The 13,553-nt window shown below is 40.3% G+C and overlaps 2 protein-coding genes and 1 pseudogene across 6 annotated transcripts; 1 reads left to right on the top strand and 2 right to left on the bottom strand.

Annotated features, from left to right (window-relative positions):
• Positions 1–52: 52 nt before the first annotated feature.
• On the bottom strand, positions 53–2,320 carry LOC126595889 (uncharacterized). Of its 5 annotated transcripts, none has more exons than XM_050262284.1 (4): positions 2,190–2,320; positions 1,722–1,804; positions 1,360–1,578; positions 53–1,253 (listed from the first exon to the last, which is right to left on the bottom strand). In XM_050262284.1, exon 4 carries the CDS (start codon positions 1,192–1,194, stop codon positions 217–219), a length of 978 nt encoding a protein of 325 aa, XP_050118241.1. In that variant the 5' UTR covers positions 1,195–1,253; positions 1,360–1,578; positions 1,722–1,804; positions 2,190–2,320; the 3' UTR covers positions 53–216. The 5 variants fall into 5 exon arrangements, with proteins under 5 accessions (XP_050118241.1, XP_050118243.1, XP_050118240.1 ...); XM_050262286.1 differs by having other exon boundaries at positions 53–1,219; XM_050262283.1 differs by having other exon boundaries at positions 53–1,578.
• Positions 2,321–3,214: 894 nt separating this feature from the next.
• Positions 3,215–9,334, top strand: LOC126596147 (vacuolar-sorting protein BRO1-like). The gene is made up of 8 exons (XM_050262636.1): positions 3,215–4,023; positions 4,384–5,334; positions 5,758–5,847; positions 6,373–6,441; positions 6,591–6,731; positions 7,425–7,473; positions 8,166–8,269; positions 8,449–9,334. Exons 1-8 carry the CDS (start codon positions 3,349–3,351, stop codon positions 9,040–9,042), a joined length of 2,673 nt encoding a protein of 890 aa, XP_050118593.1. The 5' UTR covers positions 3,215–3,348; the 3' UTR covers positions 9,043–9,334.
• Positions 9,335–9,547: 213 nt separating this feature from the next.
• On the bottom strand, positions 9,548–12,207 carry LOC126596148 (cytochrome P450 CYP749A22-like; annotated as a pseudogene).
• Between the last annotated feature and the right edge of the window lie 1,346 nt (positions 12,208–13,553).

The raw sequence follows: 13,553 nt of genomic DNA, 5'->3' as shown, positions 1-13,553 counted from the left end.
GGCGTCCAGAAAATCTTGCACCAAAACCTAATTCGTAAACGGAACAAGTTAATCAAGGGAAAGGCAACTGAATTTATGTCGCAAGTACAAGTACAGATGCAGGTAACCGAGAATGCAGTAGTTAAGGGAGGTTCCCTCTCTGCAGTCAAAAATTGACGGAAAGTATATGAAGTCCAATCCAGTGAAAGCAATAACCGCAAATTAAAGGGACGTCTACTAACTGTTATTATCGGTTGCATTTGCTCTAACATCTTCTGTCTGCTTTCCGTTGGGCTCACCTGAACCCCGAGGATGGTGATCTTTTTCCTCTTCTGAGTGGTGGTGACGATGCTTGTGATGATGATGGCTATGGTGACCACTCCTCTTGTGCTTCAACTGTTTATCAGCCTCGTCGCAGTTGTCATCTGATGACTTTCCCAGAGATCTGCTCCTTTTGCCGCGCTTGTGGGAATCAGAATCTGATGATCTTGAATCAACACTATGCGATCGTGATTGCCTATGACGTTTATGGTGTCTTGCGTGCCTTTTCCTTCTAACCTCACCATCCTCATAACTTGACTCAGGGGAAACAGATCTCAAATGTCTCTGGCGTTTGTGGTGCTTAGCATGACCCCTTCGGATTCTTCTCTCGTCCTCATCACTATAAGAACCAGATGATTCTGAGTCTGACCTGGGGTGGTGTTTGTGGTGCCTTGAATGACTTCTCTTCACCGTATCACTATCATCGTCACTGGAAGAATCGGGACCCGAATCTGATCTAGAATCATGATGCCTGTGCTTTTTGTGGCTTCTCTTCTTCCTCTTCCTTTCTTCTTCGTAATCACTCTCATACTCATCACTGCTATCATCACTCGAGCCTGAGGAATGTTTCCTTGGCTTTCGCTTGGATTTCTTCTCCTTCCTCATTTCGCTGTCACTTGCATCGGAGTGAGTTCGCTTCTTGTGCTTCTTGTGAGTTCTTTTATTTGACTTTCTTCTCCCATTACTTCTGTCAGTGTCGCTATCGCTATCAGACTCCGACGCAGATCTTCTCTTATGCTTTGAAGATTTCAGCTTCTTCTCTTTGGCTTCGGCATCAGCTTTTGCCTTAGCAGCAGCTTCTAGTTTCTGCTCCCATTTCAACGGGGCTTCTTTCTTCTCCAAAGCTCTTTTCTTTTTCTCCTCAACCAGCTGCATGAACCTCCTGGTGTCCATTTAGATATAAAAACCAGCACAATATCTGCATGTTGGTACGATGATGACCGGAAGTGCATCTCAAAGAAGAGAAACAAAAATGTTAGTGCCTTAACATTTTTATCTTAGCATCGCATATACAGAAGACAAATACTAAATACACATCAATCAGATATTTAAGATCACCTTACGAGTTTACAAAACAGAACCCTAATCATAATATTCTCTTTCCCTACAAAGTTCCAGGTATCACAAGCCGGTCATATCTGCCCTCTTCCTTCCACACGCCTTACGATCTGTTGTTTTAAGCCCCGTAAACTAAACATTCCAAATCAGTCCTATACTAGGCTAATCTGTAACTCATTAGCCACCAAGTATCTGACAATCGTTCCCCCGACTAAGAAGCTAAAACAACAAAAGTTTACAACCAAAACAAAAGAATGCAAATCCATTCAGCCAAGAAGAATATCCGCAACATGAAGTATGAAAATTCTCACATCAATAAAGAAACGGAACAAAAATCTGGCAATTCAATTCGGATTTCTTACCTTATCTGGAGCAAACCACAGCTCTACAGACCAAAAGTCCAGCCTCAAACAGCTCAAAGCTACAACTCTCCTTCCAAACAAGCCTGCAAGTGCAAGGTAATGCTTTTTTGTCAGATATCAAAAAACCCAAATAAAAAATTCAATTCTTTGCATCACAATGAATTAAAATATTTACGAGCACGCAATTTACTTTCTATAACTAAAGTTATCTTCATTTTCTCGGTAACCAAACAAAAACTCCGAATGAACATACATATAATAAATCCCCTCATCATTAATTAATTAGAATATCAGTTTAAGCACATAATATCAAACCCAGAGACCCGCTGAACATTCAAAGACAGAAACTTTAGGATCAAAACCCCAAATTTTACGATAAATAACAGTTCAAAGCAGTCAATGAAACAAAGGAAAACCCTAAATTGACAATAATTGAACGAGTTAACAGGATTAGCAGCAGTTACGTACCAGTAAGAAGCGAGAGAGAGAGAGGGAGAGGAAGATCGAATTGGTCGACTCAGGAGAGAGAGAGAGAAGGGGGGGGGGATAGAGAGAGCTAGGGCTTGACTTTTGGCCTTCCAGAAACGTCTACGCGTTGAGGGCTGTTAGTTGGTGGGTGCATAAATAGAGGGGGACGTACACGGAACACGGCACACGGCACAGGGCACACCCACTCTAATTACTCGGGTGAAAGGACTATAATGCCCCCTCTTTCTTACTGGGGAAAATTCCCCAATTTTTTTTTATAGAGAAAGTCTGTTCCTATATTTTTTAGCAAATAAAATGAAATTTAATTTTAATATCTAAATTGCTGAAATAAAAGGAAGGTAATTTATTTTGGTAAAATTTTTTAGAGTTTTTTTTTAAATGTTCTCTAATATTAGCATAACTCTTTATTTTAGTTCTTGAGATTTGAAATCAAATAAAAGTGGTTCTGAGTTTGTCACCATTAATCATTTTTGTTTTTATGTAGAAATTTTGTTAAATGATCAAAATGATTGATTGTGAATAAACTCGATCAAAGTTAAGAGTTATGCCAATTTGAAATATCATTATGAGTAAAACACTGAAATTTTATTTTAAATATATTCCAACGAGAAAATAACACTATATTTGGATGAGATAAATAAACTTGGACTTTGAATTAAAGACATAATTTATAAATTGACATACACCAATTCACTTGTTTGGATTCATAAATATAGAAATTTAAAATTTCCGCATGGAAAAAAAAACTTGGAATTTGGCACCTCCGGTTCCCAAGTTTAAATTCTATGTAAATATGTGTCATTTTCCAATTTTTATGATTGAAAGTTTAAAAACAACAAATTCCGTATTCAATTCCATTATTCTTTTAGGTTACTCAAATAAGAAAATTCATAAATTCTATAAAATAAAATTTTATCATTTAAATTTCCGTCATTTTAAAATTACTTAATAATCTTAAATTTCAAGGAAATTTGTTTTTTTCTCGTTTGCTTTGTGAGGAAGGAAAAGAAAAACCACTCCGTACAAGGCAGATTGATTGGTCAATTTCACTCGTTAAAACTCTCAACTCTCTCTTCTTCTTCAATTTTATCTTTGAATTCATCGATTCGATTCCGATCAAACCCAAAACCCCCCAAAAATGGCGTCTTCCGCCTCCGGCACCGCTACTAATGTCATGCTCGCCATCTTCGAAAAGAAGACGACCCAAATCGACCTCTACCGCCCTCTCCGCAACTACATAGCCTTCAACTACTCCGAGCGCGAAGCCCAGAACCTAGAAGACGACCTCCAAACCGTCAAACAGCTCCGCTCCGACGTCGAGCGCCAACCCGACCCGTCGCTCACCACCCGCCGCGACCTCCTTCAAAATTACTTCAAAGCCCTCTGCCTCGTCGAGACCCGCTTCCCCATCTCGCCGGACAAGGATCACATCAACACCGTCACCTTCGTCTGGCACGACGCTTTCAAGAACAAGCAGAAGGCTTCCCAGCAGAACATCCACCTGGAAAAGGCTGCCGTTTTGTTCAATTTGGGCGCCGTGTACAGTCAGATTGGGCTCTCCTACGATCGCGCTACCGTCGACGGTCGCCGGCAGGCGTCGCACGCGTTCATTGCGGCGGCTGGGGCGTTCGCGTTTCTGCGGGACAATGCGGCGACCAAGGCGTCGATTGGGAGCTCGACGACGGTGGATTTGTCGGTGGAGTGCGCTGGGATGCTGGAGAGGCTGATGCTGGCGCAGGCCCAAGAGTGCGTCTTTGAGAATACTATTGCCAAAGGGAGCACGCCAGGTGTTTGTGCCAAGATCTCGAGGCAGGTGAGGGTTGTATTTTGCTTGTTTGATTGATTACATATTGGGTGTTAATAGTGTAGCTAGAACTTCATATTGCTTGATTGATTGAATTGCAGCTGTGGGTGTGTTTGAGTAAAGTGATTGCTTTCGGTATTCTGTTCGCGAGTCGGGGATTTTACCCGACTTTCAACAAATACCATATAAACTATATTGCACAAAAGACTATATTAATACTCACGGAATTGCACATTTAGTTGCCTCTGGTCTACTGTGTTTTTTGGGTTTCCCTTGAATCCTAAATGGTAGAGAAATAATGATTCCATACCAGTTTTGGTGACTCACTTGGTTTTGTTGTGAATTGATTTGAGACGGATGTGGTTACAGGTTGGGCTGTATTACGAGGAAGCTTTAGCGACATGTAATGCTCTGCCCTTGAACCAGCATTTTGACAGGGGCTGGATATCACACATGCAGTTAAAGGCAGCTCTCTTTTATGCAGAAACTTGCTATAGGTATGGTCTAGAGCTCCATGAGAAAGAAGAGATTGCAGAAGAAATTGCACGGTTAAAGAGTGGGATTAGTGCTTTGTCTGAGGCTAAGAAAAACACAAAAGGGGCTGCTGCACAGATTCTGGACGCAATTAGTAAGTTAGATGTCCATTTGAACCGTAACCTGGAGAGGGCTGTAAAGGAGAATGATAGAGTTTATCTCATGAGGGTTCCTTCCCCTGGTTCCTTACCACCTCTTCCAGCATTTTCCATGGTGAAGCCTTTGGCAATGAGTGAGGTCCTGGATGCGAGCAAGGAGAAGATGTTTGCTAGTCTTGTTCCAGACAGTAGTGCAAAAGCTCTTTCCAGGTACACTGAAATGGTTGATGACATTATCAGAACACAAGCAGAAAAATTACAACAAGCCAGTGAACTGACCAGAGTAAGGCTCAAGGAAATGGACCTTCCGGAGTCTATTCTTGCATTGGAAGGGAATTTTACTCTTCCTACAGATCTTAAAGAAGATGTGGAGGCAGTGCAGATATGTGGAGGCCCTGCTGGTTTGGAAGCTGAGTTACAGCAGCTTAAGGATTTGAAAAGGGTAAACCAGGAAATTCTGGTACAGATTGAGGAACTCTTGCAGAAAGAGGCCAGAGAAGATGCTCAATTTAGAAGCCAATTTGGAACCCGGTGGACGAGGCCGCAGTCAAGTACTTTGACAAAGAACTTACAGGATAGGCTAAATAGGTTTGCAGGGAACATGAAGCAAGCTGCAGATAGTGATGCTCGAATTGAGCGCTCGGTCAGAGAACATTCAGCTCTCATGTCCATCCTTGATCGTCGTCCGGTAATTCTCTTGGAATTCTTGTTCAAGTTTCTCAAGTGCCTTCTTATACGTCTTAATTCATTTATTTCATTTTGACTTTTGTATTATTGTTCATTTTAATAAAATTTATATTGCACATGGAACTTTTGTCCATTCGATAGGCAGAAGTGTCTTTGTTTTTCATTTGTCCTTGTTTCTTAACCGATGTTAATAATACATCCCAATCTACCAACAATTGATTTCATCGATTTATTCTTCTCTTCTCTCATTATAATATGTTTAGTTTTTCATATTGACACACTCCTTATTTCTCCTGATTCTCTTCCTCCTCTCCCTCTCTCTGAAAGTTCATAAATTAATCAGGCTTAGTATATTTGAATTATTTATCTCATGTGTGTCGGTTTCACGCCTTTCTAAATGGTTTTATGTTCTTTCTTCTCGCAGATTGAATCTGCCCTCCCAACTCTGGCTAGGCCAATAATGTCTTTGGATGCCAATGAAGATGCTATTTTGGGGGCCCTGAAGCAGAGCTTGGTAACTGTTTTACCCCTTTTTACATCCTCTGTATAAGGGTTACATGAATAACTCATATGTTATTCCTGTCTGTTTTTATGGATTTATGTCTTATGATACGCCTTTTCTCTTCTTAAGGTCTGATTGTGGTGAAATTTGTCTTTGTTGATGCAAGTGATGTACTGCTTTTGGATCAGTATAAGATTTGAATAAAAACGATTATAATCCCATGACTGTGCAGTGGTTCATCTCATATTTATCTGAATGTAGGCATAACGCTGTATCAATTTTTTTATATGTTTCGTGTGTGTGTGAATTTGATTACTCATATGAAGCCCCACACCCCCCCCCCCCTACAAAAAAAAAGAAAAAGAAAAAAACAATAAAACACACACAAACACATATTTATATAAACTCATACATAGTTTTCCTGTTGCATTTTACCGGAGAAAAGATTAAACTTCTTTTCTAAACTTCTAACATGAGTGGTTTGGTCATTGCTAGTTTTGTTACTTTTACATTTTTAACTGTCTATGCTCAATGCAGAGGCAACTGGAAACCCTTGGTGCTCAACGAGCTGGTCTTGAAGACATGCTTAAAGAGATGAAAAGAAAGGTGTGTTGATTATTTAATTGTTGGATGCAACTTTTTGAGAATATTTTTTTGTTCAAGCAACACTTCATGATGAGCTTTGTCAATTGTTAATGATGCCTTCGTTCTTTAGTTTAGTGCTTTGTGTGCTTATTATTTTTATGTGGCCTCAGGATGATATACTCCCTAAGTTGATGACATCAACTGGCTCCTATGAGGATCTTTTCAGGAAGGAGATATCTAAGTATGATCTCATAAGTGAAGACATTGCCCATAATATTGAGGCACAAGAACAATTATTGCAGCAAATCCAGGTCTGTTTCCTTTTTATTGTTGTTGGACTTTCTTTATGCATATTTCTTCATTTTTTTCCCACATCTGTTTTGAGTGTGCAATTGGTAATGTCGTACATTGAGCAGTACCTATCATTTTAATATGCAACTAGATTGACTGGACGATATTCTTGTCATATCAAAACCTTTGGTTTTGTACATTTTTGTGCTACTTATTTTTAACTTAGCAAAGACCAATTCAGTATATTGTGGTTTAAGATATAACTGAATAGAAAACATTCTGATGGAATCAACACCTTTCGTTTTGCACATTTTTGTTCTACTTATTGGTAACTTTCAAAAGACCAAATTGGATATATTGTGGGTAGAGGGATAAGGTTAAATAATATGCGGTGTGGCAGACTCTGTGGCTTAATTCTCTTTTTCATCTTGGAAGAGGTCTGATGAGAAAATATATGCTATAGTGGTACTACCCTATTATTCTTTTTTGTGAAAAGAAATGAAATGCCTTTGTCAAATCAAGTCAGTTGCCACTTGCCATATTATCATTTGCTTACCAAGGAGCTGTCTGTCATTTCATGTTTTGTACATTCATCTGTAGTATTTGCTATGGGTTTTGAAAATTCCTTTCCTTGTATAATATTCCTAAATAAATGGAAATGAATTTAAGCTCTCAAATATCTCATGATCAAAATGTGTGTTTGTCATCTGCAGGCCCAAAATGCTGAGTTTGCTGCAATCTTCAATCTAGAAGATTATAAAGGTAGGTCTTTTATGCTTTAAATGGTTTGTATGCTTTAAGGTAACACCTATTGATGCATTATTTAGTCGTAGATGTTCATTGGTTGTATTATTCTACCCTTGATGACCTTGTTAAATGCTTGGGCCTGTGGGTTGGGTGAGGGTGCACGTCTACCTTTTGGAGTTCACTTATATCTCAATCTGGAAAAAATTGTTTCCTTTACCATGGGAAGAGAGATGGTGTAATCTAAAATGTCCAGAATGAGATCTCAATCATGTTATTGACCCCGTAACTGATTATCATATTAACTAGTAAATGAATATATGGCAATTTAGAAACGTTGTCCCCTGTTCACTTCGTTGGATAAAAGACAGATTTATGCCTGCAAACAATCTGGAATATTGCTTATTCTGACCCATGTGTAACATGGGTGTTTTACATGTTTATTAAATGTTGTTTCTCAAGTTTTTATTTGCTCTTACCCGTTCTGCTGGCCATGATGATATCTCACAATCTATTATTTCAAGTGCCTTTTTCTCTGTTGGCTGTTTTCATTGTTATATATTGAATATGTTTGTAGGGAAGTCCTCTGATTATCTTACGACATGGAATCTATTTCCTTGCTTCTGTCATGCTATCTGTTTGCATATTATAATTAAGGTGGAGTGTATTCTTATCTTTTTCCTGTTTGTTTCCTTCTCATTTTGTTCCAGCATCTCGTGAGAAATGTTACAAGCAGATTCAAGCTGCCATAGCAAAGTTCCGCGAAATTAAGGAGAACATAAATGAGGGCTTAAAGTTCTATGTTACTCTTCAGGTAATTTTGAATAATGTGCACTTTAGTTTATAGCTATTTGAGATCACTATTTTCTTTGTTATAGTTGGATCTCTTCTGGTGTCTGCTCTGACAGCATGCTATCAATCTTCACCTAGTTGTGTTTGAAATTTCCATGACTTCGTGTTCTGGTGGTTGATTGATTTGTCCGTCTTCGACAGGATGCAATAACGAATGTAAAGCAGCAGTGCAATGACTTTGTGATGACTAGAAACATTCAGTGCAAGGAAATGATTGAAGATGTTCACAAAAAAATGGCAGGCCTCAGTTTCCAGGATACGAAAACCACAGGTGCGTACGACAACAACTATCGTTCTGTGGGACAACCTGGTTCACAACAGCCAACAGATCCTCGTCCTCAAACCCCACCATACTACCATCCTCCTGAGCAGCCAGCAATTGCTGGATACACTCACCCTCCCCCCTATAGCTCAACGCAGCAGATGCCATCTCCTTACCATGTGCCACCACAACCTACTAGTCCATACGCACCTCCTCAAGCTGGTAGTCCATACCCACCTCCTCAAGCTGGTAGTCCATACCCACCTCCTCAAGCTGGTAGTCCATACCCACCTCCACAGACCCAGCAACAGCCACCTGCAAACCATGACTATGGTCAACCTGCTTATCCAGGGTGGCGTGGCCCATACTACAATGCCCATGCACAACAACCTGGATCGCACCCTCGACCTCCTTACACCATTCCAGGTCAATACCGCCCTCCTCAACAGGGTGGCTACTATAAGCAACAATAGCATAGACCTGGGTACTTTGCGCTGTGTGATCTTATTGTTTACAAAGTGTTGTGAATTTTGTCGTTTGGATGAATTCCCGGTAGAATGAAGATGTAGTGTTTGAGATTGTATAGTCTATATCTCTGGAATATTTCGGGGTGACTGGTTGTTTTACTTGATGCCTTTGGTGAAGGGCACATCTCGTTCAGACTTTGTTTTTTCAGTGTATATCTTGAGCATATTTTGCTATATGTAGACGTACAGAAAATAACGAATTTGTGTATTTGAAGTATTTATGGACCAGATTTTGTCATGCTGTCTTGTAATACGTTCAATTTTATGGGGCTCGGATTGAAGAGTCCGATGGCTTCTTGCCGGCTGCCTGGCATGAAATGGCACTAAAGGATCTTTACAAAATCATTTATAATATGAATGATTCTGAATCTCTGATCATAAGCGTAAAGTTTTGTAAATCGGCCCGTAGCGAATTATTGAGAAGCCACATTCCGTCAATAATGAAGTCGTGTTTCACGTGGTAATAAGATTTATTGGCAACTTAGTATCCATCTCTTAAATAGTTTGATCACGCTTCACAGTGGTTGTAGGATTACTTCAACTCCATGTTGTGGACAAACTGTAAGCTTATGACAGCGCGAGTGCACATAACCCGGGGAAAGAGTGAAGTGGTAGCGCTTCAGAATCATCGACAGAACAATCTTTGTTTGAGTGGTCGCAAGGTCCATGCCTACACAAATTCGAGGTCCCAGTCCAAAGGGTAAGAATGCAGCTATGTTATTTTTAGTAGCTTTAGCAACTCCTTCTGAGAACCGTCTGGCTTGAAAAGCTGTACATCTTCTCCCCATAATTCAGGGTCATGATGAAGTGCTAGATTTGGAACGATAACTTCAACACTTGCAGGCACTTTGAGCTTTCCCAGCTTAACGTCCCTATCCACGTTCCTTACAATACGAGCAATAGGTGGATATAACCTCAGAGACTCATCGATGATCATGCTCATCTGCATATAATTGAATATCACAAAATTAAAACTTAAATAGATCAACAAGCTAAGCATGCATCACGAGACATTATTTCATTCATCGATGAGATGATATTAATTAATCTTACAGTTTTCAGTTTGCCAAGAGCATCATGATTCGGAATTTGTTTTCCGAACAATTCAAAGACCTCCCTCCTTGCTATGTCTTGCCTATCTGTATGAAGTCCGAGAAGAAAGATAGTCCAAGTGAGCAAACTTTTTGTTGTTACTTCTCCAGCAAGGTAAAATGCTTTGTACTCGTCCAACACTTCATCCTCCGAAATCCTCAGCTTATCATCGGTGTCATGGTGAGCCTTTACAAGTAACCCTAGAAAATCAGTCCCAAATTCTCCGGTCAGTCGTGCCTGTTCTTCTCGCTTAATAGCGATCTCTATTATGCTCTGGCGTATTCCTTTCTCAAGCTTCTCTGATTCGATATCATCGCGGGTTGGGGAGAACGTACTGCAATGTTGATTCTAATTAAGTAACCATCATAGATATATTCTGCTAAGAGATTCAAAAGTTAAAGCTAATTATACATTTATAGCTAGTTCTAACACTGTCTGTATATGATCAATATACATACATACATACATACATATATGTATATATATATATAAGAGAATAATGCTTCTGAAATTTGTAATTCAGTTAAAAGGAAAAACGTATAAATTAACCTCATCCAAGGAAACCGGAGTTTGAGATGATTTATGGATATTAAGTCGCCTAATTTCCTCAACATCTCAAAAATATTCTTCCCTTCTAAGTAGTTGCTCCCAAATGCAGTCCTAGCAATTACTTCTGATGTCAACAACGTAAATTCTTCAAACACCTCAATCTCTTTGCCTTCGTGACTTTTCCATTTCTCTAGCATCGTCTCAGCACTTGCTATTATTGCTGGAGTCATACTCTCATGAAAATTAAGAAAGTTTTCAATTTATAGCATGTTTAATTTGTTTTTTACCCTTTCAAAAGTATTCAGACACAACAGTTTCTATAAGAAATTACTTTCAGGCTCTCTCCATGGAAGGCATGGTTGGCCAGCTTGCGCATTTTTAACCATTTTGCACCCTTCGATCTTGGGAGGCCATCTCCCGATAGCCTCTTTACCATCCCTTGAGCCTTTTGTTTTACAAAAGCTCCATGTTTGTTATTCAGTATCTCTTTGCATAACTCAGGTTCCTTTACAATCAACTGAGCTTGAACCATACCATTGAAGAAAAACGTTCCCTGCACGTTGCATGCAAAAATTAACCGTTTGATCCTGTTATGGTACTGAACCACGGGGAACTAAGTGTAATTAGCCCTTTAATTAATAGTATCTAGAGTAATTAATTTGTTACCATATATCTTGGTCCAGGAGTGAATGTGAGGGTGAACTTGAGAAACCATGTCATGTGAGAAACTCTTGGGCCTGCTCATAGATTCTTGTTTCATGCTGGAGATTTCTTTGGTGTTTACATGAACAAGTTTGTAAGAAGGACCTTTGATCCCCTGCAAAGCCATCAGCTTCTGTATGCGAGAAGGAATCCACCATATATTGTGAAAAAGCTTGATGAGAGCTAGGAGAACGAACGGACTACTCAACAGACACAGAAACCTAATTGGTGAAGTGATTTCTGGCTTTCTTAACCAGCTCATCATTTTCTCCTTGGCTACAGGTTCTCGACCGTCCAAGAGCTATTTAACTTTCCTGCACTTCGTTGACATATTATTGATCCTAAAAACTACCAAGCCTACCTGGCGCGCTGGCTGAGTAATTAATAAGTTAACTATGTCATTCGGTTATGTGCGGGCGTGCCAACTCGACCACCGAGCTCAGTCGGTGAGTAAAATTTGTTGATGTTGCAATGAGCGCACTGCTAACTTCTAAATCTCGCGACTGCGGCCGAGGAAGGAAGACGTCTCGACCTTCGGGTTCTAGAGCCTGAAGACAAGGCTGCTAGTTCTGCGAAGTTCAATATCAAATTCGGCTCTCAGGGTGCATAGTAATCTGGTAACACCTCACTTCGCCGAGAAGGCTGATGAGATGACCTCTGCCAATAAGGATTTGAAAATCCTTCTCAACCGAGACTTGGATAGATAACCAGTCGGCCTCATCGCAGTGCTGTTTATCCAAACTAAACAGAAGATGCTTCGCAGTAGGCTTGTTCGTCGCAGGAATCTCCTGGCGGACGAGCACACAGCTCCCCTGGGAGAATGGCGTCGGTTGAGGGTATCTGTCGTACTTCTGCTTTCTTCTCGGGCTCGCTCGGGCAAGCCTTTGTCGGGCAGATCTTGGTCGGGCAAGACACACTTCGGGCAAGGCTCGTCGGGCAGTTCTGAAAGAGAAGGACAGAGTTAATTTGAAAGGGTGCCTTTGTGGGGCCTTAGGTGTAGGCCTTAAGGCTCACAATCAAGATTAACTTTGTCGTGCTCAGGCGTGCCACTGCCATCTTCAGTATGGCAGATGTTGAATAGGTGTTAAGCTTTGATTGAATATGTATACGCCCGAGAAACCAAGTTAGATATAACAGGTGCCTTTGTGGGGCCTTAGGTATAGGCCTTGAGGCTTCCTGTCAAACTAAACCAGCGCTTGGATGTATCATATTTGGTCTTTTATGGTTGCCAGAGTTTTATCACTATTATACCTTTAATTATCTGAATCCAAGAGGTAGGACGAACCCAAATGAGTGCCTTTGTAGGGCCTTAGGTATAGGCCTTGAGGCTTCCCATCAGAGTTAATCCTTATACTCGGACCAACTAGACCGCAACATGAAATGAAGCTAAATAGATGCCTTCGTGGGGCCTTAGGTGTAGGCCTTGAGGCTTTCTATCAGAATTCACTCCATGCTTAAGCCTTTTCTACGAATCAAGATATAATAGCAACAAAACGGAGAAATAGATTGATTACTTGCGCCCCAAGTAACTTCGGACTTCTCGCTTATCAAGGATTGTCGTGGATGGGTTGAGTCCACATAGAGTTCTTTTTTATGCCTTGAGGCCAAGGACTTTTAAACTGATCTTTAAATTACATGCCCGCGGGCTTAAGACTTAGATCTGATTTGAACTCTGACGCGATTCAGATCGGATTCAAGTGCTGAAGACTCATTTTCATTATGACTTTGCTAGAAATAACTTGTATATAACTGGGAATATATAACATGTTATTGTGCTTTTAAAAGAAAGAAAAGACAAAGACAGAGCAAAGATAGTCGGGTAAGTTTGAACCTTATCGGCCAAGGCTGAACTTCTTACAAAATCTATCTTTGTGGCTCTGTCAGAGGTCTGAAAGCTTTTAGAGGGGTTGACGGGGGAGAAGAGGATACAAAATGAATCGATACCACCATGAACAAGGTAGCAGAGCTATTACAGGGGTTTGGGAAGGTTTATCCCGAATGGGATGAAGGCTTGTGCTGACTACAGCTTCGTTGAAGGCAAATCTGGCTTGAGCAGAGTTTTGGCTTTTGTTTGTTTGTTTGAGTGTCTTTAATTCTGTCTTCTCTTCCTCCTT

Source organism: Malus sylvestris, chromosome 13 (genome assembly GCF_916048215.2).
Source record: "Malus sylvestris chromosome 13, drMalSylv7.2, whole genome shotgun sequence".
NCBI lineage: Eukaryota > Viridiplantae > Streptophyta > Magnoliopsida > Rosales > Rosaceae > Malus > Malus sylvestris.
The sequence above is the reverse complement of the archived record's forward strand: the minus strand, read 5'-3'. Positions and strand labels throughout refer to the sequence as shown.

Excerpts from the sequence above, each read along its gene's own strand:
- LOC126595889 (XM_050262283.1), bottom strand. The coding sequence starts at position 1,194 with ATGGACACCAGGAGGTTCATGCAGCTGGTTGAGGAGAAAAAGAAAAGA.
- LOC126596147 (XM_050262636.1), top strand. The coding sequence starts at position 3,349 with ATGGCGTCTTCCGCCTCCGGCACCGCTACTAATGTCATGCTCGCCATC. Across the intron at positions 6,442-6,590 it reads TTAAAGAGATGAAAAGAAAG|GATGATATACTCCCTAAGTT; the intron begins GTGTGTTGATTA and ends ATGTGGCCTCAG. Across the intron at positions 7,474-8,165 it reads CAATCTAGAAGATTATAAAG|CATCTCGTGAGAAATGTTAC; the intron begins GTAGGTCTTTTA and ends ATTTTGTTCCAG.